General features: G+C 42.3%; 1 protein-coding gene across 2 annotated transcripts in view; it reads left to right on the top strand.

Annotated features, from left to right (window-relative positions):
* The window catches only part of LOC146654690 (SPARC-related modular calcium-binding protein 1-like), a 34,555-nt gene extending 27,097 nt beyond the window's left edge, over positions 1–7,458 (top strand). The window contains exons 8-12 of one of the 2 annotated variants that reach the window (XR_014914777.1): positions 509–567; positions 802–895; positions 2,346–2,692; positions 2,884–5,784; positions 5,889–7,458. Coding sequence is in view for 1 of the 2 variants with exons in the window: in XM_085429465.1 (XP_085285591.1) it covers positions 509–567; positions 802–895; positions 2,346–2,676 (484 nt within the window). In the remaining variant the exon portion in view is untranslated. The remainder of the gene's footprint in view (positions 1–508; positions 568–801; positions 896–2,345; positions 2,693–2,883; positions 5,785–5,888) is intronic. The other variant, XM_085429465.1, reaches the window with a different exon arrangement.
* Positions 7,459–23,877: the final 16,419 nt, after the last annotated feature.

Genomic DNA, 23,877 nt, shown 5'->3' with positions numbered 1-23,877 from the left:
CAATTAAATCAAACAGCTGTTTCCCCCTTTAGCACACAAAACAAATCAAAGCATCAGATTTGTGTACATGAAAAGAAGTGCCAGTCATATTTTGCATTTATTAATTCAAATTCTACTGCTCAGTCCCTCTGTGACCTCAGTAAACCAGGAGTTTACAGTCTCAGCTGCTGGTTTCAGTCTGGTTTCAAAGGACCGAGATGACAGCGCTCACAATACTCAGCTGGGGCTTCGTCGCATTAATAAACAATAAAAAGCTAAAAATAAATCATGAAGTGAGATGAGCCATATAGAGTTTTTATTTTAATGTGTAGTTCCATGAAAATGTGATCAGTGATTCCACCCAAACCCTGTTTTTTACATTAAGTCCTTTTTGATGTTATTTTTTTCACATTTTCCAATTTGGTTGACTTTATATGTGATGATCGTGTGTGTGTGTGTGTGTGTGTGTGTGTGTGTGTGTGTGTGTGTGTGTGTGTGTGTGTGTGTGTGTGTGTGTGTGTGTTCACAGGAATCAAATCCCGGACTGCACTAGGGCAGAGGCTGCCTCACTGGAGAAACCTCTGCCTGGTAAATATGAAAGTTTCTGATTGGTGGAAAAACAAAAATATACAGATTTAAAGCATCCTGTAAACATCTCACACATTTTCCATTTTCAGCCAAAATAACTGAAAAGCAGTTTGCCCAGATGTGAATTTCTCATCCTGTTTACTATATATAGGCCATTTGTTACGTGTCTGATGTCATGTGGAGGCCGATGATGTTCATATCATTCAGGTTACAGTCTTTACTCTGATCTCACAGGGTGTCCTGGAGCTCGTAAGAAGAAGTTCCTTCAGAGTCTGGTCAGAGCGCTGCAGGTGGAAGCACAGCATGCTGGGAGTCAGAGTCCCTACCAGTAAGTCTGGATACTGTAGACAGCAGGGGGGTGACGAGTGCAGCAGTGATTAATGATCTTCTGTGAAACTCACAGTAACATCTCAGGCTGTGTCTGAAATTGTTATTTACTCACTTTTTCATCATCTGCACGTACTCTCATGTCAGAATCTCTAAATAGAAATGAACAACATGTCTGTAGCAGGTCGAGTTTCTGAGAGTCCCAAAGTGTCTACATGTGGAAGTTTGTCATAGTGCCTGAAATTTCAATATACCTCTCTGTAGAGAGAAAACTGACTAATGTGCAAGTATATTGGAGTAAGCAGGCACTGATTTAGGAAATATACGGTGGAAACAGTAGATGGCACAGTTATCTCAGATAAAAATCATTTCTCAATAAGCAGACATCCGTTTAGAAGACCCCTACGAACTAAGCAGGCTGTGTTTGTATTATTTAAATATGTTTTGATTTTGTGAAATGGAACAGGCTTCAGACTCGCACCATAAATTTGCATTATGTCCGCTCTGTGCCTGCGTGCTCGTACAACGTGAAACCTGTAGATCTGCTTTAAATCAAGAGAAATTCTTCCGTCTCAGGTGTGTAATGTGCCACCTGTTGCACAGCAGGAGCTGATAGCGATTCCTCCGGTGTGTTGCAGTGCTGAGATGGTACGCAGAATTGAAAATGAAAACCAGTTTCACACATCGGTGAACAGTGCAGATTTGATCAAGCACCTGATAACCTGCAGGAAGAACAGAACGGAATATTCCCATCTGTTTTCCTGCGTTTGCCAATCAGCACTTACCTCATTCTTTCCATCTGCTCCTCAGTCTCAGTTTACAAACATGTTGTTGGCTCACTTCTTCAGGTTCATGCTTTTCATGCATCTGTGTCCCATCCTTCACCCACTTTATTATTCTGCACCAAACATGCACAGATTTTCAGCTCCAGCATATTTCTTCACGATAACTTTGGCTTTGCCGTTTCATTCATTCCAGACTTGTTTGCGGTTTGTGTCTGACATAAATTTGAAGCTTCAGTTGCTCAGCTTGCTTTATAACTGATTAAAGGGAACTGAGAAATCCATCTGGTGATTCTGTTTGTCAGCAGGCTCCCTTGTCCTTGTGAAATGGGATGTTTATTGAGTTCTGCTGGAGCGTTGTGAATAGTGCTGCTGGGTTTTATACAATCAGTGTGTAAACATTGAGACACACTGTCAAATCTGAGTACAGATGTGTGAAGATGTCGGCTGCTCCTTCTCTTATTCCGTGCTCTCTGTGATGCTAACAGTGATTTTAAGGTTTGAGTGACTTTCAAATTTAAGTTTTTCACTATTTTGTCACACAGAACTATTTCTTTAAATGTGTTTTCTGTGAAAAGTGATTTGAAAAAAGAACCTGAATGAGGTGGCGTCCTTTACACCAGCAAAGTGTCTCATCTCTTGGGTTTTTGTGCCGCTTCTTTCCATCAGAGACTCAAACACAGATCCTTCCAGTGCTCCTTCGCCCACTTCAAACCCTCCACCCTCTGTGGCTCCTTCATCATCTTCCTCCTCTCTGGATAATGCCTCCGCTGATGCTGCAGAGTCTTCTAGGCCAGAGGTGGTGCTGCAGTGGCACTTTAGTCAGCTGGACGTGGACTCCGACGGGTGGCTCAGTGAGCGTGAGGCTCGACCCCTCCGTCAGTTCCTGCGGCGCAGACTGAAGCCACGACGCTGTGCTAAGAAGTTCGCCCAGTACTGCGACAGCGATCGAGACCGAAGCCTAACGTTAGAGGAGCTGAGGGTGTGCCTGGCTCTCTGAGGAGGCTTACCGTCAGGTATGCGACTGCAGTATAAACCCAGTGATTAAGCTAATCATTTCTAATTTTTTCTAACTTGTACCTCTTGTTGGGAATGATTTGCATCACCCTTGCTTAACTTTCTGTGCTCTGTGAAAAAATAAGATAAATCTGAATATATCTAATACAGCTGGCCTTTTTACTCATTACATGTTTCTTGTTTGCCACAGATTTGAACTTGAACAGATTTTCCCTTTAAGATAATGACAGTGGGAAGAGAAGAAATTCAGGGAAAGGCTGGTAGACTATAGGAACGGCAGCTCTACGCGCCCTAACGACGTACTGCACATGCTTAACCTCCATCGAGCTGACGCTAACCTTCACACTGCTGCCCGTAAAAACAGAATATAATCAAAGTTCACTTAGACCATGACACAGTTCAATAAAACAGCAGCTCAGCTTGTTTCAAAATAACACGTTGAGCTCGCCGGTGCAGTCTAGCAGAGAGTAGAGCACACGCTGTGAATGCACCAATTCTTCGGAGCCGTTGAACCGATCGGCCTGATTAAGGACAGATGCAACGACAGGGAGCAGAGTCTCTGTTCTCACTCCAGCTGCTGCTCAGTGCGAACCCGCGCATGCTGCATGAAGCTCATTTGATACGTTTCTCCAGCCAGGTTGATGAAGTGATCGTTTTTGGCTCATGCTCGTCATGTGCCATAGTTTAGAAACACAGTCACAGAGTGGGAATGTCTCCATGTTTCCTTTTGTCTTCAGGTTAGCACAATGTTTTGGAAGTGTTTTTTAAGTTGTATGGTTTGGATGGCAGCTAGTTTACAGCTCTGATCGTTGCTTTATAATTTAATATTTCCTCTTTTTTCTTATTTCCAGTCTCTTTTGTCTACTTCAGTCACCCCAACTGAAACTAAGCAGCTCGTGTTGGTCTGAGAGTTGATGAATGTCGAGCTAATACACAGATTATCAGAGCTATGAAAATAAGAAAACATGTCTGCGTGGGCAGAATATGAGCTGCGCATTAGAAAAGGAACAAACAGGATACAATTACATCTTATTAAATTCAGTTTCATTGTTTCCTCTGCTGATTGTTTCCTCTTGCAGCTTCTTATTACTGCTAAGAAGCTGCAACTTGTAGTTATTTTGGGAAAGCAAATCCATCCATGAAACAGCCTACGCCTCTGCTGTGGCATAATCACAGTAGTATAACTCCAGTTTCAGTGGTACTGAGCAGTTAGTGGTAGCAGGATTTAGATAAGTAAAAGTAGAAGCAGCAGAATATACCTACCTAATATACCTGGTGATATTTCAGCAGCAGTGGGATAACGCAGAGTTGTTCTCGTCTCAGTTTTCACAGCTGTCTCTCTCTCTCACACGGCTGTTAACCAGCCTCCTCATTGGTCTGCTGGCTGAGGTAAAAGCGTCTTTTCTCTCCTTTTCAGGCTGTTGATCTAAGGGGAGCCGAGCAGTTTGGGCTGGCAGCGAGACAAATTACACCCACGATGTCTGAGTGTTTATGTACCTTCGTAAAACGAAAACAAACGGTGGTCGAGGTGAAAAGGCCCATTTGTCAGGGGGCTATCAGTCACAGCTCGGTGGTGACAGCGATTCACTAATCAGCCCACCGCAGACAGCAGTGACAGCTCGACCAGTGTGTGTGTTTTTCTTAGTTATAGCAACACGAGTCTTATTATAAGTTTGTAAGGGTCATAAGCTCGATATTCCGTCTTTCTCTGCCTGGATTTTTCTGTCATTTCTGTTGATGTAAACAAAACATCTGGTTCATATGGAGATCTTAAATCATGTTGCTGATTCCACCGACAAGCATGAAAAACACGATTATACAGTGAAGGACGGATGACAGAGAACAGCAGCATTTTCTCACTGTATCTGCAAACATCCTGTAGATCATTTTATATATTTTGTGTAAACTGAAAACTTCAGTTTATTTTTCCAAGATTTCACTGGCAGAGTTATCAAAGTACCATATTATTTAGAAATAATGTTGAAAATACAAGATTAGAGCAGCTACAAGGATCCCATTTAAAGTCTAGACTGACATCGTCAGTGACACGTCAGCTGACCTGACCTGAGAGTTGGCAGTTCGTCTTGTGATCGCAAGGTTGCCGGTTCGAGCCCCGGCTCGGACAGTCTTGGTCGTTGTGTCCTTGGGCAAGACACTTCACCTACCGCCCACTGGTGAGGGGCCGATGGCGCGATATGGCAGCCTCGCTTCTGTCAGTCTGCAGCTGTGGCTACAACTGTAGCTGCCTCCACCAGCGTGTGAATGAATAGTGGAATTGTAAAGCGCTATATAAATGCAATCCATTGTTATCATTTGCAAACCTTCACCGATCTGTATGAAAGTGACGGCAGTCAGTCAGTCAGATTGGGCTTGTTTGGAGAAACGTTGCCTCACACCAGCTGATCTGTGCAGTCTCCTTGGAATTGAAAGTAGTTCCCCAGAGGCGGAGGTCGGTAACAACTGATTATCAATCAAAAATTGATAATTCTTAGTTGAGGTTGTTGTTGTATATTTACTCGAGCATGACTCAGCCATAATAGTTAGACTGAATGACACAAGTGTAATCTCATTTGAGGAACAGCAGTGAGAAAGACCTGTGGGCAGCCTCGGCGTCAATGAAGTGTGACTGTAGAGATTGTATAGCATTAGAAAGCAGCAGTGCCTGAAGAGATGCAAGAGCAGGAATATAGAGTGGATACGAGGAAACAGGCCTCGAGTCTGGATGACCTAAAAGTCTTGCTTTATGAACAGGAGGACACACTGGTGAAATTAGGTTCTGCACAAAGGCAACAACAGGGACGGGAAGGGCAGTAAGAATCACTGCAGAAACTATGAAAAGTGGAAGTCAGCAAGAGGACAAGCAGAGCAGCAAGGTGAAGTGCAAAGATAAGAACTGGCAGGTGGCAGACAGAGGCAAGTGGACTGAGGAGCAGCTGCTAATTCAGAGATGAAGAGAAAGACAGGATAAAGAGAGGCACATGGGGCATTGAACTAACATGTGTCTGGGAGAGATAGCAGTGACCTCCAGTAGTGATGGAGGAGCCGACTCCCCAGACACGCTGCCAGTGGACCCGTCACTCTGCTGAGCTCGGTAAAACAGGCTAGAGTTGAAAAATAGTTTCCATTGATGTGATTCTATTGTCTTTATTTTCCTACCCTTCATTTCTCTTTCCCATTTTTTTGGTTCTCTTTCAGAGTCAAAGCGACCGAGAGCAACGAGACAAATCAGCTGACATCAAAAGGCAGCTCGTTTTAGTGATTAAGTCATAGAAGCGCCATCGTTGGGGTTGGAAGATCTGTTCTGTCGCCCACTTGTTCCTACATGGTCGCAAATTCCTGACACTATCGCTGTGGGGTGGAGCAGGGGGAGGTTTTAATGTGCAACCTCCAGCTCAGATACAATTGGCACTCCAGACAACCACTACAGTAATCTGATCCATTCTCAGCCACTTGCAGCTCAGTGTCCTCTGCTGTTTCACACCCTGCAGAGCCATCCAGGGGTTCAGCTTTGATTCTTTTTGGCTGACTTTTGCTCGTGATTCCAGACCAATAACACCAAGAAACCTTAATTTATTCAGTTACTGCTTTCCTTTTTCTCTTTTCATTAATCTTATGTGTCTTTTACTTCCCGAGCCTGCATCTCTTCTTCTTTGTACATACTTTGTTACAACACATACTGACAGTATATCTTAACACATGTATACATAAGTATATGTACTTTTGTAATTTGTTCGTTAAGTTGTATTTTCAGACCACATCATCGACTCACAGCATTTTCTACTAAGTAATTGTGAGTTAAAAAAGGGAAAAACAGGTGTGATGGATGGATGTAACTTCAACCTTCATGTTTTTGCTGTTTGTAAATTTCAATAAATTTGTCATCTCATTTTTATTCATCTCAGCAGTCATACGTGTGAACGCTGTCTCGGCATCTCAGACTCGGTGGTTATCAATGGAGCCGCCGTGTCCTTCATTAGGTCTAACAGGAGGCCCGTTGGTTTCCACAGCAACAGCTGCCCGAGTTGTTGTCCCCTAATAAACTAATCAACAGATAAACAGGAAACAACAGAGGAATAGCATCTTTCATAACAGTCAAGTAAAACTTATTTCCCATCCTGCATTAGTGCCCGTCTCAGGTCATCACTGAGGCTAAATGTATTTCGACGGGAGATTAACAAGGTCCCGCGGCTTCCTAGCAGCCGGAGGAGATGATGTGCTTTCCTGTGCGACTTTGTGCCAGTTTCACAAACATACCTTAGACTGGAAATGCTGGAAATATGCAGCAGTGAGGACACCGTCCACCATTTTTGTTTAAGGATCTTATCCTGAAAGAAGTGCTGAGCCGTGCCACATCAAGACGACACAGCATGAAAGCTCTGTGCGATTGTTCTGCTCGAGGTCAAGGCATCGAGATGTCAATCTGAATTTATGTATCTGAGCCACATTCAAAGGTGACCTGACCTGACAAATAGTAATATCAGAGTTTGTGTGACTTTTTAATAATAAAGCTCACTTCAGTAGAGAAACTATTCACTGCAAGTTTTCAGTGCAGAGAAACCTTTTTTTAAATACACAAAATCTTATTCAGAGTAATCTAAAAGAACGACGGAGTGATGCTTTCTGCTTGAGAAATTGCTTGGTACATTGTAACTTTTCCTCTGAGGAACTAAAGGTACAGATAAAGTGAAGGTTTCACTGATTCAAATTAGACATCCTATAATATGAAGTACAATCCTTAAAGTAACAGATTTGAATCCTTTCATAACACTGACAAAGCCTGAGGATGTGAACTATAATGTGTTTCACAAAAGGAATTATGTGATAAAAGTGGCTATATAAATAAAATTGAATTGATTACAGCCTCGATTTTCTCTCTCATCCTTCATAAGATTAATCTGATGGTCCTCTGGCCCATCAGATTAATCTTATGATCTCTTGGAGGTGATCTGACTTCCGTAATGGGAACCACAGCCTGGGGACACCTGGACAACTCTCAAAAGCTCTTATTAATCTTTCACTTCACATTTCAAATCCAGCTTCTGCAGACCACACCTCGGCCTCTTTCGCTTTGTTTATTTGACCAGCAGATGGCGCTCTGGCTCTAGGGCAGCTTTACGAGCAGCACCTCCGGCAGGAGAGGAAACCTCCTGCAGTCTTGCTCCAAAGACACACCCTGATAATCCCAGCCTCAGCAGAGCAGACAGGGAAACACTGCACGATTCCATAAAGACACAGGCATAGATTTTATCATAATACAAACTGCTCACGAGATGGAAACGAGCAGTGCCCCGGGCATCAGAGGCAGGACCTTGATATAGATTGTTACATGACATGGTATTGATATGAATTATAGATGAGCTGCTGCATTTAAATGTATAGGGCTTTATTTGGTAGAGTGGGAGCTTGCAAAGGGTGTGTATGCTCCTCCCAAGGTTACACACTGAGAGCGGAGTGCTCCACCGAGCCCATGACTAACAACGAGAGCCTGCAGGTCACACACAGGCATCAATCTGCCAAGAAATTCAGCACACACAACACACACACACACAGCAGTGCCCTACATGTTTACATGCTGAGATCAATCTATAATTCATCCGACTAAAATCCATATCTACCACCTCATCAAAATTCAGTTCCTAATAATAAAAGACATGCTGACTCGAGCACTAACTGTTAAGACAAACACACTCATGCAATCAACTGCACATATATATTATTAGCCAAGGGAATCAAGTTGCATGGCTCTGATTTTTATGGAAGCTCAGTCGACTCATGATTGCAACTCTGACATGTGAAAAAAAATCCACACACAAATTTGCAGAACGCAGACATTTGCACAGCAGTTAGGATGCAAAGAGTGTGTGGTCCTGATGCTGCCAATGACAACAAAATGTAGACAACTCTAATATGCACCATGTGGTGATTGGTTATATATAATGTTAACTGTGACTACAATTTTAATTAAATCTGATACAATATTGCACAATAAGTGATGATTGCAAGAAAGCATATGTTTGGAAATGTCTCATTACGACTGCTCATCTTAAAATGATTCAAAATGAGGAACTACAGAAGTCCAGCAACATCCCAGCAAATATTCAAATCATCCTTTTCTGTTGTAACCCTGGCGCCTGGTCTTTTGTGGACCCCCGTCTGCATCGTGTTCGCTGTATGGAGAGTTTGTTCTTTGTTTGTTTCCCATTTAATTTTCCAGTTTAGTTCCTCATGTGGAGTTTTTACTTTCGTCCTTTGTTCCCTCTGTTCTCGTCTAAATTGAGTTCACCTGTCTTTTGTTAGCCCTCTGCGTCGTGCGTATTGTCCTTAGTCTTTATCTGGTTCTCTAATAAAAAATTTACATAATCCACAAACAGGGATCCACCAGGCAAAAACAAGCAGGGAGACACAGGAACCAGAGTTGATCTCATTATGTCTTTGTACTGGGTGCACTTGTAAACATTTCGAGACAAGCAGGAGAATGTAAGCTCCCTCTGGATGTTCATTAACCATTTGTTGGAGTGCTGTGTCTCTGACTCATCCCTGATGAAAGCGTTCTTGCTCTCCTTGGACTGGTGTAAATGATTATCAGCAAAACTGCAGTGCAGCACGCCGCCCCGCCTCTGTGGTCAGACGGCTTGCCTCAGTTTGTAGCTGCAGTAATATATTTACAATCTTTTAATGCTGACCAAAAGTAATGGTAGTAAACTAATCAGCAAGTATTGGTATTCAGCATTTATGAGAAAATCAATAGCAGGAGAGTCACAAAGTACAAGAGCATCCTGAGAAAATATTGTGGGAATAATTGGCTACTTCAGTGCGCTGCTGTTTTCTCTGACCTCGGAAAGTTCCTGTGGGAATTGCTGTGGCTTCAGTATGAAGCACAGTCTTATTATGAATTGACTGAATCATGTTGTGACATGCCTGTGATTGATAGTGATTTGATGAGGAGATGAGGTTGACATCATTGTACGGAGGTCAGTAGACGAAACTAACAGACAGGAAGAAGCCGTCATCCCTAATTAGAGCTAGATCACGTTTTTATGGATCTGAAATGCTGCCTCCTTTCCATCCTCATACGCATATGCATTACTGCACTGGTGCCCAACTCCAGTGATGTCAGGCAAATCCAGGTGTGCTGTGGAATTTTGTGACAACCATACAGTATTATTGCAGTAATAATGATAACTGCGTTGCATAACTGCATGAGTGTTTACTATATCTGAAGTTGTATTTATTCCTCATAATAAAACTTCATCATATGTGCATTTGTTGACATCAGAGGCTGTGCCTGATGGTGACAAGGTTAGTCTGCCCGAGTGTCATCTTCATAAGAAGTTGGCTAGCACAGATCCAGACAAGCTAACCCAGAGGTACTTTGAGACCAAACATGTCTTCTGAGAAAAATGAGGCGTGCTTAAAATGAACACTGGATCAGAACCACAGGAAGCCAGAGCGCTGTGTGTTAAATGTCAAATGTTTTAAATGTGTTAAATGTTAAACATTTAACTGTTAAATGTTAAATGCGCTTAAATGTCTGATAAGGTGTCGGAGATGATTCTCTACACTGCTGTAAAAATGTGGGGATTTTTATGCTAGTTCCAGATGTTACAACTGGGCAGAGAAACAGAAGCTATAGACAAGCTGTCCGTAGCTCTTCATTCTGCTTTTGAGCCAATTTTTTTGAAAACAACTGCCTTCATGTAGATTTGGTGCTGGTGGGGTGATTCTCTGTAAGGTACTGCACTTGGGTATTCGTATGTTATTAATCTAGCTATATTGATCACACAGGTGTGACATCTCATTTTGATACCTACTGTCATGTTCAGCTGTGTAAACAGTAGATTGTGGATCCAAACTGCTGTTTTGTATAGAGAATCCAAACTTTCAGGCTCAACTAAGGAACAGATTCACAGAAACGGCACAGGCCACTAGGAGGAGAAACTCACAGCGAACATAAGACAAGAGCAGCGCGACAACAGCTGGGACGCACAGCTGGATCAGATCGACACAAAAGACGAGACAAGAACCGAAAGGAACACAAAAGAGAACTACTTAAATACTACATGAAAGTCACCTTTCAGTAACTAAAAGTAACTAAAACTAAGAACACAACACTGCAATAACATTTCATTTAGGCATGTCATGTTATTGACAATAAACCGGACTGGGTTAAAAGCACAGCTGCACTGCTCAGGAAGTGCCAGAGTCGTCTCTATTTTCTGAAGCGGCTGAGATTCTTTTACCATCTGTCGGACAAAGCTCAGGTTTTTTGACGAGTCTGTTGTGGCCAGTGCCATCCTCCATGCTGTTGCATGCTGGGGCAGCAGGCTGATGGTTCAGGATGCCAACAGACTCAACTCTGGAGCCGGACTCTCTGAAGTTGGTGTCGGAGAGGCAGATATTGTCTAAGATAAGGACAATACCTCCCAGTCATCACTAACGTGCTGGCCAGTCACAGGAGCACGCTCAGTGATGACTGAGATTACTCAAATGCACCATTGAATTACACAGAAACTCAATCTTGCCTTGATCTAAAGCACAGCTACTCACTGCAATAGTTCGTCACCTTCATCACCTTCACCTGGGTGTTTTGCTGCTTTTCTGTTATTTACATCACTACCACCTTCCCACGCTGTCAATCTCAATACTGACATCATTACTTTAGTCCAAACATCTCCTCGCCTGCTTTTTCTTTAAGCCACTCAGCCTCCACTTTGCACGGTTTAAATCTGTGCTCTCCATCATTCTCCTTTCAGACTAATCCCATCTCCACCTCAGACACCATCCAAGCCTCAGTCTTCATCTACACTACCTCATTCACATGGGATCTTGTTTTTTTCTAAGCTTATTACAACAACTCTCACAACCTCTCTGCACTCACTTCCACCATTTGGATGCAAATAAAGACTTGGGTCCACCTTTGCTATTTGCTCGCACAGCCGCAACATAACACGAGTAGAAAATAAACCATGAATAACCTATACAAAATATTAAAGATAAACAAACCTTGTAAACAAAAGGGAATAACAACAACTTAGTAAATAGAATATTAAATACTGACTAAGCAAGATACACAGAAACCCAATCCAGGGTTGGACTTTAAGGACTTTAGGATCGAAAATACAAACACTGGCCAATGAAAAGATCTAATAAATGACACCAAGAAAAATAAAACACTAAATTTGAACATAAATCGCTTCACAAACTCAGGGACTGTGACACCTTCGAACAAACCAGAGGACCTGGGAAAAGCAATGAGACCAAAAAAGCTTTTATTACATTAAAATCTGGAGAATTTATACAAATGCCAACTTCTTACTGCTCGGTAAAGCAGTTTATGTAGTTACCTTCAGGTACAATACAAAGATCTGAGGGTAACTTTATTGGCATATTATTCTCAGAATGTTTTAGTTCTTTATGATGACAGGAAGTCTTCCTGTTTCCTTTGAGCTCTGGACTGAAACAAATAGCTGGACGTGACCAAATGTACCAGGTGTGGGATGAAGCCTCTGTACAGACAGCAGTAATACAGAGTCCTCATGTGGAGCCAGTACCTTCATCTATCACTGGAGAGCTTTGATTATTTAATCCAACAGTATAATGATGTAACCAAACTTTGATGCCAATTAAGCAGTCTAGCAAACAAAGTCAATGTAATCTTTGGAGTCACGGAGGAGTGGAGTCTTTAATATTGTCTCAGTAAAACTGATTCATAAGGAGATCAGTGTTGTCTTACATTCAAATCAAAGAACAGGAAACAAAGAAGGAAACGGCGATGAGAGCATGAAATAAGCTTTGTAATGTACAGAAGGAACTAACGAATCCTGACTGACTACATTTGATTTCACCAGTGACATCACTGTTACCAAAACGTTTTTGACAGGCATGGAAATGCTGAGTCAGCATTTTTTACACACCAGCACAGAAATATCTGCCGGATTCAGGATTCACTACCACACAGATGCTGCAAAAATCTTTTGTCTCCTGCTGAGCTGACAGATCAAATTTTCCTCTCCCTGTTTGTTCTTTTTCTTGTTGCCTGTTACTCTTGTTCATATGAGCTTTGGTGTTTAAACTTTTATTTTAAGAGTCATTCCTGTAGAAAGCTGTGCTTCCTTTGTTTCAGTCAGACTTTCTCCTGCTGTCCTGCTTCAGCGGTGCAGGCTTCTCTCCTGCAACATCGTCCCCACCTGGAGGAAAACGTGTTTCCTTATACAGAGAAATGGGGGCGTGGCAGGATGCAGATTGCACAAGCCTGTTTGTGCCAAATGATACAGAGTTATTAACATACAGTGGGGCAAAAAAGTATTTAGTCAGCTACCGATTGTGCAAGTTCCCCCACTTAAAATGATGACAGAGGTCAGTAATTTGCACCAGAGGTACACTTCAACTGTGAGAGACAGAATGTGAAAAAAAAATCCATGAATCCACATGGTAGGATTTGTAAAGAATTTATTCGTAAATCAGGGTGGAAAATAAGTATTTGGTCACCTCAAACAAGGAAAATCTCTGGCTCTCACAGACCTGTAACGTCTTCTGTAAGAAGCTTTTCTGTCCCCCACTCGTTACCTGTATGAATGGCACCTGTTTGAACTCATCATCTGTATAAAAGACACCTGTCCACAGCCTCAAACAGTCAGACTCCAAACTCCGCCATGGCCAAGACCAAAGAGCTTTCGAAGGACACCAGGAAAAGTATTGTAGACCTGCACCAGACTGGGAAGAGTGAATCTACAATAGGCAAGCAGCTTGGTGTGAAAAAATCAACTGTGGGAGCAATCATCAGAAAATGGAAGACATACAAGACCGCTGATAATCTCCCTCGGTCTGGGGCTCCACGCAAGATCTCATCCCGTGGGGTCAAAATGATCATGAGAACGGTGAGCAAAGATCCCAGAACCACACGGGGGGACCTGGTGAATGACCTGCAGAGAGCTGGGACCAAAGTAACAAAGGTCACCATCAGTAACACACTACAACGGCAGGGAATCAAATCCCGCAGTGCCAGACGTGTTCCGCTGCTGAAGCCAGTGCATGTCCAGGCCCGTCTGAAGTTTGCCAGAGAGCACATGGATGATACAGCAGAGGATTGGGAGAATGTCATGTGGTCAGATGAAACCAAAGTAGAACTTTTTGGTATAAACTCAACTCGTCGTGTTTGCAGGAAGAAGAATACTGAGTTGCATCCCAAGAACACCATACCTACTGTGAAGCATGGGGGTGGAAACATCATGCTATGGGGCTGTTTTTCTGCCAAGGGGACAGGACGACTGATCCGTGTTAAGGACAGAATGAATGGGGCCATGTATCGTGAGATTTTGAGCCAAAACCTCCTTCCATCAGTGAGAACTTTGAAGATGAAACGAGGCTGGGTCTTCCAACATGACAATGATCCAAAACACACCGCCCGGGCAACAAAGGAGTGGCTCCGTAAGAAGCATTTGAAAGTCCTGGAGTGGCCTAGCCAGTCTCCAGACCTCAACCCCATAGAAAATCTGTGGCGGGAGTTGAAAGTCCGTGTTGCTCGGCGACAGCCCCAAAACATCACTGCTCTCGAGAAGATCTGCATGGAGGAATGGGCCAAAATACCAGCTACTGTGTGTGCAAACCTGGTAAAGACCTATAGTAAACGTTTGACCTCTGTTATTGCCAACAAAGGTTATGTTACAAAGTATTGAGTTGTATTTTTGTTATTGACCAAATACTTATTTTCCACCCTGATTTACGAATAAATTCTTTACAAATGCTACCATGTGGATTCATGGATTTTTTTTTTTTCACATTCTGTCTCTCACAGTTGAAGTGTACCTCTGGTGCAAATTACTGACCTCTGTCATCATTTTAGGTGGGGGAACTTGCACAATCGGTGGCTGACTAAATACTTTTTTGCCCCACTGTATACACATTGGTTAGATCAACACAGCCTTGTGAGCTTCATGTTTCATAAATCCAACAGTAACTTAGATTTTTTTTTTTTTTTTTTTTTTTTTTTTTTTTTTTTTTTTGGAGCAAACTAACAAGGTTTCCACGCACATGCTAGTAAGCTGCTCCTCCATAAACGGCAGTAAATTAGCCTATTTTACTGTACACACCTGCTTCTAGACAAAATGAGACAAGAACAAAATCAGTATGTCGATATAAAATAAAGTAACACCTGTGTGCTTGGTTTGTTCTTAAAGGTAGATGCGTTTGTCTATGAAACGCATGCATCAGCTGATTGTCTGCACAGCTACATGCTGCTTCATTGCTGTGTAGCTAAGGAGACTCCCTAACTGATACAAATGTAGCAGGAGTCCAGATCACTTCGCACTCACACTGTGCCTTTAGCTTGGCATTATGTAAGCAACTAAAAGTTTGTGCATATTTGTGACACATTCACGATGTCGTTGTGCTGTCTTTGGTTATATTTAGTGTGGCTAATCAATGCCTTGACCTCACCTATCAGCTCTTCTTCATTTCTATTTGAAACCTGCTGCTGCTGGAGCTGCAGTGTGAATTATACTCATATCCTCTCCCTCATCCTTCATCTTCTCCTTACTCGCAAACAGCCCTGATGTTTATTTCAGGTCGCCTCTCGGCACTTCTCATTCGCCTGCTGGCATTTCTCCTCTTCCTCCTCCGGCCCTCATTTCCATCTGTGTTGCTCTCTTCTTTGTTCTCGTCCTTCCTTATTTCCATTTTTAGCCTGCTGGAGCTCAGCTGCAAACTTTACGTGTTGGTGTGACAATACGGCGCTGTGAAATCTCTCTCTCACACACACACACACTCACATTCACTCTTTTCTCGTTACAGTAGAAAACTTTCAGTCTGTGCTGTGTCAGTGCAGAGGGTGATGATGTGCCGTACGGCTTTGAAGATGGACCAATGCCTTCATTGTCGCACTGATGCAGTCATTGCCCCCCTGTATTTCCAGCATCACCACCCAATTTCAGATCCATTTCCCTTTGCTCTGGACTTCCTGTAACACATTCTTCCTATTACAGCTGTGTTATTGTAATGATCTCTCTCTGCAGTTTCTCCAAACCCATTTTCTTCACTCTCACTACCTTTTCAATTTTCACACTTACTCACATTTTTGCCTTTTTCTGAGGTCTTCCTCAGATTCCATCATCTCAAGCTTTTGCCCTGTCCATCTCATTTTCATAATGCTTCACACCTGTCATGACTGCTCACTTTCTCTGCTGATCCTCAGAAATTTCGATTAATCCACCCAAACTGGAACTTGCTGTATCTGCCTTAACTGAACCGACTGGAGTCACGGCAACTTTTAAGTCCAAAGAAGACTGAAGCAATCAATAAACCACTCTCCTGTTGTAAATTGGCAGTACCAGTATTCATCACACACACACACTTCCACACTCATCCCTAAATATAACAGACACCATTGTCTTAAAGCTGTAAGGTTTCAAGTCAATAAAAGCAGCAAACTAGGTGGACAAATCAATAAGCACACCCTTAAAAGCAGAGAGATAAGCAGAGCATACCTCCCTGAGCCTATTTATAAGCTGCTCTGGGTTAATGGGGAATTTGTGTCACCTTCATCACTGATTTCAGGATGTTTTAGCACTAAAGTGAAGACTTATCATAACGTGCATATATCTGAGTTGACAGCAGCTCAGCTAGAATATTTTTGCCTTTCATTTTATTGGAAGGAGTTAAAAGCAAGTATGCAAAAGGTTTTTATTATATTATTTTTGCCTGTTTATTTTCAGAATGACACCACGACAATCACCTAACAGAGACAGCTTAACCTGTTTTATCAAGTTTACCCACATATACAACTGACAGCTGAGTCTAAATGATTTTATCTGGATAAAAATGTCAGATTTTATTCTATAAAAGGATTTTTAGGGGTTTGTTTTTAGCTAGCATTTTGAAAGTTTTCTCTGTTTGCAAATTATTATAATGGGTCTACTGCATCTACAACAGTTTTCTGTATATTTCACCCGTCAGAAGGAATGGTGCTGGTCACAGTACTGATGAGGTGTTAGAATAGCTTTTGCCCCAGTGTTTTGAATTTTATTTTATTAAACTTTAGATTCTCACCTAGCTTTGGTCTGAGTTTTGCTCATGTTGTATCCCTGCCTGTCCCTCCGGTCGTTCCCTCATGTCTTCTGTCCTAGTCTCACCTTTGTGTCCTCTGTAAGAATCAGTCTTGTCTCCATGCTTCTTTATTTTTCTGTTCCCGTGTGGTCCAGTCTCTGTGTTCAGTCTGTCCGGTCTCAGTGTTCGTTTTCCTCTTCCCTGGTTTAAGTTGGTATGTCTTCGTCTGGGCCTATTGTCTGTGAGCTAGTCCTGTTTTATTTTCACAGTCCTGCGTCTTGTGTATATGCTCTGCTTTGCTTCCTTTCTCTCATCAGTTAGATTCCTTCAGCTGTGTTCCCCAGGTGTGTCCTCTCTGCCCTGATTCCCTTCTGTTCTTATTTACTCTGCGTGTTTGTCTGGTCTTTGTCACGTTGTTGTCATTCTCTCTTCATGTATGCTCTCTGTTCGTTTTGCAACCACTAAGTCTGCGACTCCTGTTTGTTTTGTCCCCTGAACTTGAGTAATAAAGCTGTTCTGAGCTCAGTCCTGTCTCCGCGTCTGCTCTATCAGCCAGTCATTCATACGTTGGAGTATTAGGGTCACAGTGTTCAAAACATATCAATCACTTCGAGAATAAAAACAAATTGTTGGAAAATTGTTGCTTCAAGACAAACTGTCATGATACTCTCTACAAAGCCCCTTACGGAGATGACTTGGTGAAATCATAATTCAGAATCAGTTTTAGTCGCAATCAAGGAAATGATTTCTCTTTTAGCTCATAAACACAGCGCGGTGATGAGTACAAGAACGTTGAAAAGATGGTGTAAGAAGCTGCATCTGGTCAACCTCATGCAAGAAAGTGAAAACCTGTTTTACCACAAGGCTACACACGACTCACCAACTCATCTACACAAAGCAGATGAGTTGGTGCTATACAGAGGGCGGTTTGTCTTGAAACAGCTGTAATCTCCACATTTTAATTTTTTTTTCAAAATAGAATTTTGACTTTAAACAAATGATTGAAGTCAGAAATAAGCTGAGCGCATTCAACTGTTATGCTAGTAGACAGAATTAACAAGGAGGCACCATAACAGTTCGACTCTTCCAGTGAATGATTTATATATTTGTCTGCACAGCTGCCAAACTGTAAAAGGTCTTGCATGGGATTGAATCTGTTAGCTCCCCTCAGGTTGTTGAAAAAGGGGCATGAATGTGGATTTCCTCCAGGAGGAATTCCACATCCACTTGGACCTGACTATATCATTTCATTTTTGAGTTGTCAAACTATAATAGCAGTAAAATAATAACAGGATTGTAATAATGCAGTATTTAGCTCCTTTTTCTTTTTTCTTTCTTAAATATCAGAGCATGAGTCTTCAGACTAGTCTTTACCATTTATAGGCCTTTACTGCAGATCTGAGGTCCAGCAGCCCTGTAGCTAAATATAAGGCTGAGATTTCCTGCTGATAAAGCCCAGAAGGACGAACCACCTCCACCCAGCCACAGCAGGAGGATCAATCAGCTGATTTCCTTTAAGACTTAGTAATAATTTCTCTGCCATTAACTTCCACTTAGTTTTTACCACATTTTACAATTAGCATTTTAAACAAAGCCCTTTGTTTTTCTCTGTTCGCCTTTATTTCATCTCTTCCTCTCTTGTCCTACTTGTCCTCCACTCAATTTTCTGATTTGTAGACAGAACTCCAGCCAGTTTCATCTTCCCCGTATTCACAGGCGCCGGCTGTCAAGGCCATTTTTACTTTATTATTTTTCCCAAAGAAGTGTATGTTTTTGTGCGTGACACAGAAAGAACGGAAAATGTGATTTTCTAAAGCCCAAGGTCACTGTACAAAGCATAAGAGACAATAAACAGTACAGTACAAGGATAAAAGCAGCATTTGTTTAAAGAGTGAGTCAGTTTGAACAGATGGATTTGGGGGTTTGACTTGAATAGGGGAAGGGAGCCAGCATCCCTGATATCAGGAGGAAGTGAATTCCGGTGAGCAGAGCAGCTAAAAGCTCTGTTCCCATAGTGGTGAGACGGGCAGAGGGAACAAGAGGTGACTGCCGAATGAAGACCTAAGGGAGCAGCAGTGTGGAGTAAATCAGACATGTAGGCAGGGGCCAGGTTATTATAAAGGTGAGAAACAATGATTCTAGTGAGTCTACGGGCAGCCAGTGAAGCTGCTGGAGAACATTGGTGATGTGCGAGTTATGATCCAGGCTGCAGGATTCTGGAGGACTTGGAGTTTATGAAGAGACTTATTAGTGAGACAGAAGAGAATTACAATAATCAGTCAGAGAAGTGACAAGGCTATGGATCACAGCACCATGGAGGGTGGGAAAAGGGAAAAGATGGTTGATGTTGCGTAAGTGGAAGTAAGCGGACGGGATGAAGTGATAATATGAGACTGAAATGGTAAAGTGCTGGTGAAGACGTTACCCAGACTATTAACCTGAGGGGAGACAACTAGAAAGAAAATCAAAAGCCTATACTGGGAGGCTAAACATGAAACCTGAAACATACTAGAAAACCTGAGACCTGGAGAAACGTGGGGTACACCAGCAGAGGAAACGCTGGGAATGACGAACAGAGGGATCCAACAAGGAACAGAGGGATGCACACACTATATATACACGGGATAACGAGGCACACAGGCAGTGAACATAGCTGAGCGGATCATGACACCTTTAGTGTTTGTCATGCTGTTTTTTTGTTATTGTTTATTTTTATTTGCCAATAAATGTGTGTATTGGTGGGAGGTTTGTGCGTATTTGGGTCTCTATGACTGAAAACGAGCGGGACACGTGGCAACCTCGTTAAGACTGACGGCACTACAACGCTGCACGACACCTTTTATTCTCATTATTCTTATAATTTCATCTTGAAGCAAGTCAGGAACATGACTTAATGCTGTGCTCCACTTCAAACACATCTCTGCTCATCCACCTGTGAGCGGCGGTCTCTGCAGACCTGTCTCTGCAACAATACATATGTGTGAATGCACGTCAGGTCTACTCATAAGGTGCTGAATTTGTGAATCTTTGCAGGTGCATGTGAGGGCGCACGCTATCTCACATCAGTGTCTTTCTTATTGTGTGTCACTGTGCTAGCGTGTGTGTGTGTGTGTGTGTGGTGGTGGTGGGGGGGGAGGTCTGAGCATGTGTGTGCTGACACTTCAGTCACTCTGCTGTATTTAATTGTGTGTTTATGTTCCCAGAAGTTTGGATGTGTCAGGTGTGCTGCTGATATGTGCATATTTTTGTGTTTGTGTGAGTGTTTGCACTCAGTTTTAGTGCTTTCCCCACTCAGACCTCCTCCCTGTTCAGTCAGCTGAAAGACAAACAAGTGAAGAAAGGAGGAAAGAAAATGTTAAAAGACAATTTGAATGATTCATGCAAACCATTTAATATAAATCATGCTGGCAGAATAACAAAACAAGTTTATTATCCAGCACAAAGCAAGAGTTGAATCCGTTTGTCTCTGTGACTTTTAGGGAACGGTTAATGCGGTTCATCTGACTTTTGGTAATGTGTGTTCATATTACAGAGCTACAGTATATTTCTTGAGTTGATTATATATTTTTAAGTGACACAGAAATTGTGCAACATAAACGATCATTCGTTGATGGAATCTTCAACCGCTGAAGGATTATTAAGATCCCCATAGTTAGCACAGAAACCTGCATGCAGCAGCCTCAGGGTAAAGCTACCTGTTGCTCCCCTGCCACAAAGCATCTCCAGTTTTTATACTGGATGCTTTTCCTGAAGTAATTTCTGTTTCTGGCTGGAATCAAACCATCGACATTTCTGGTGTTGTGTACAAGAGGACAAAAAGTTTTAGCAGCATATGGTTATCCAACAGTCCTAACAAGGTTACAGTATATGTGATTACAGTCAGTACTAGCAACCTGAGAAATATCGCAGCAGACACAGATCATAACCACAAGCCTTAAAGAGGGACTCAGGCCTGAGTGCTGGTAATAAGTAAACATAAGGGTCCTGTTCTTGTCTAATTCCTGCAAGTTTTGGTTGTCTTTGGACTCTCTTGCCTGGCCCCTGTTCTCATTAGTTTGCTACATGAACCGTCTTCCTGTGTTTGAACAATCCTCTATTGTATAAATCAACACAATTGCCCCACAATCATTTATTGTATTGTTTTTGTTGTTGGCATTTGACCGATCCTCATTAGTCTCTGTTAATGAGGTTCAGTGCATTAATGCTGGTCCCAACGTTTTGATTCGTATTGCTACATGATATGTGGATACCATCATAATGCTGCTTTCAGGTAACTGAACACTGCTCTGCTCTGGACTTTCACTTGCAGGGAGCAATGTGTGGATGAATGCACAGAGGAGATGGGGAAGCAAGGAAGACACAGGAATGGCACAGAGCAACTGATTAATTTTCAAAATAAAATACTGTGTATAATAACAAATGTACTGCTTCTATAAAGCTCTGGCTGTATTTTGAAGCTGTGTGCTGGATAAACCACACTTGTTGTATTCTCATCCTGAACATATGGAGGTGTCAAATGAGGTAACATAAGGTGAGGACCATATTACCAGGTGTACGACTACTCTACAGGCAGCAGGCAGAGATGACAGATCTTCACCTGAATGACGATTTCATACACATGGGTTCCTCCCATCATTACCATCTGCAAGGAGAATAAAAACACCTATTAATCTCAACCATTTATGCTGAAACAACAAAAAGTGGTATTTCTGCTCCAAAGAACAGAAACAAGAAATGCTTTTTTCACAGAGGACAATTTGACACGTCCCAGTTGGGAAGCACAGGAGCAAACAGTGAGATTAATCATTTAGATTTGGTTTGCTGAGAGTGTGCACGCAGGCCCCCGGTGACAGCTCGCTGACACATTTGAATAGAAATGAGCCACTGTCTCTTTTTTTGTGGCGTTTTGCTCCTTCCTGCCACAAAAATCTAAATGTTTGCTGTGGAAAGGGGATGTAGAACAAGTACACAGTCCTCATATTTCTCTGGAAATGGAGGAACTATACTGTACAGCAACTGTACAGTAAATTTGTGTTAGAGACATAATGTGAAAGCACGTCTGTATGTTGAGTCATATACGTGCATGTTGTTCTACTCTATAAAAACTTCCAGCATAGCATCCAACAGTGTTATTACCTTAAACATCAGCTAAAGTCAGTTCACATCAAATCCAGTCATCATTTGCATCTGATGCTTTAAGTAAACGAGCACTGAGTAGATGTGACTTCTTCTCTGTGTCTGTGCTCGTAGTCGCTCATCCACCGCCTTGATATCATTTAATGATAAACGTGTTATTTATAGAGAAATCTTCAGCGTGCGCTCATTTACATATTCACCACAATAGCTTGATTTCCCAGCACGCACATGCTAGAACTCATTTATCAGCATGGAGGCAGAGTAACTGCTGCTGCGGGCAAACCCTGTCCTGACCATTTATGTATGTATAATTTAGCTCACCTTGTTGTGCGTGTGTGTGTGTGTGTGCGTGTGTGTGCGTGTGTGTGTATTAAGAGCCAGTTCTTGTAGTAAGATTAATAATGGAGCACAGATGTCAATCTGGGGTCATCTAACCAATACCTTCTCTCTTCTTCTACGTGTTTTATGGTCGTTTCTAACAGCTCCGGGTCAGCCTTCATTGACATAATTAATGTGAAACATGCTGCATTTGTCCTCTTATGCTTTAAGCTGACTCTACATGCTATCAGCCCGGTTATGAATAGATGTGGATGATAGGACCTCAGTTGGTGTCAGGAAAGGAAACAGAGATGAAAACCAATGTGGTCACTTCCTGACAGAGAGATTAGTGTGGCAGAATTTTTATGGGGTCTTCCATAATTGTTCCTCACATTCAGAGTTTAACAACATTGGGGTTCACTCACCGTGAACAGCTGTAAGCATATCAAAGCAAAGGAGAAATGATGCTGGAGTAGCTCAGTAGACATGCTCTTTATTTTAGCCAAGGATTGTTACGCAGACGTATGAGCTGCTAACGTAAAGAAGTTTGAAGTGCTAAAGTAAAATGACTTTACAGATTTAGATTTTATCATTCAATATAAAAGTAAGATTTGTAAGACAGCTTTTTAAAAAAAATAATGTATGTAATAATGCTTTGATGACACAGACGTCCTCGTCTGCTGATCTGCCCTGTTGCCCAGCCTTACTAACAGGAAATGAAGGCACATTGTAAAACATGACCTGTGAAACTGAAATGCAAATTTAATGGAACAAACACAGAGCAGCTCACTATGACAGCGTGCTAACCCTCACAAGGTTAAAGTGAACTTCCTTGTCACATCCATTCATAAATACTGGTAACTGCAGACAAACACGTGTTTCTGTTGTGTATTTCTGCAGGGCATTTTCCTTATTTCCTGTATTTGGAAACTATATGTAAAGTAGGGGGAAATTTTCTCACCTGTGGCTCCCCCCACTTAATAGATAGAAAAGCATGCTGCAAACGCAGGCTGGTTTGTTTGCGTTATCTCCCTCCGTCATCTGTGTTGTGTCCCTGCGGCATCCTGCATCATTTTCTGTTGTCTCTTCCTGCATCTCTGTTTCATGTTTCAAGGTTTCAGTTACAGCCAAACCTGGAAACAGGCTAACAGGCTAGCGTTAGCTTTCCAACAGAGGAGCCTTGACCTGCTACAGTAAGACTCCACCTCCTCGCACCCAAGAGTACAGCAGGGTAACATGTGGCAAGAAAACTAACAGGGAAAAAAAGGATCTCATCTCACACGATTACTTTGGGGAGCCACCAGGCCCAGGATCCTCCAGCATCCACCAGGCCCAGGATCCTCCAGCAGCCTCTAGGCCCAGGATCCACCATCAGGCACCAGGCCCAGGATCCACCAGAGCTTTCTACTATTTCCAAACAACAGAAATTGATTTTGGATATGATGGGACAGATTAAAGAACTGCAAAAACTAAATGAAGAAAAGGACAAAAAATAGCCCTACTTGAGTCCCAAGTGGCAGATCTAGAGTTCACCCGCATGAATGACTTATTGTAAGTGGATTGGAGACCAAACACAGAACGTATGTAGTGGCAGAGGAAGGCAGGGAGCCCACTGAAGCTGACATCGACTCTTTGGAGCAACAAATTCTCAATTTCTTTAGTGGCAAGGGAATTACCATTAATAGTAAAG

The sequence above is a fragment of the Rhamphochromis longiceps genome, linkage group LG14 (genome assembly GCF_057381845.1).
Source record: "Rhamphochromis longiceps isolate RC_006_pf linkage group LG14, R_longiceps_female_GT1.1, whole genome shotgun sequence".
NCBI lineage: Eukaryota > Metazoa > Chordata > Actinopteri > Cichliformes > Cichlidae > Rhamphochromis > Rhamphochromis longiceps.
This window is presented reverse-complemented; position numbering and strand designations above follow the sequence as displayed.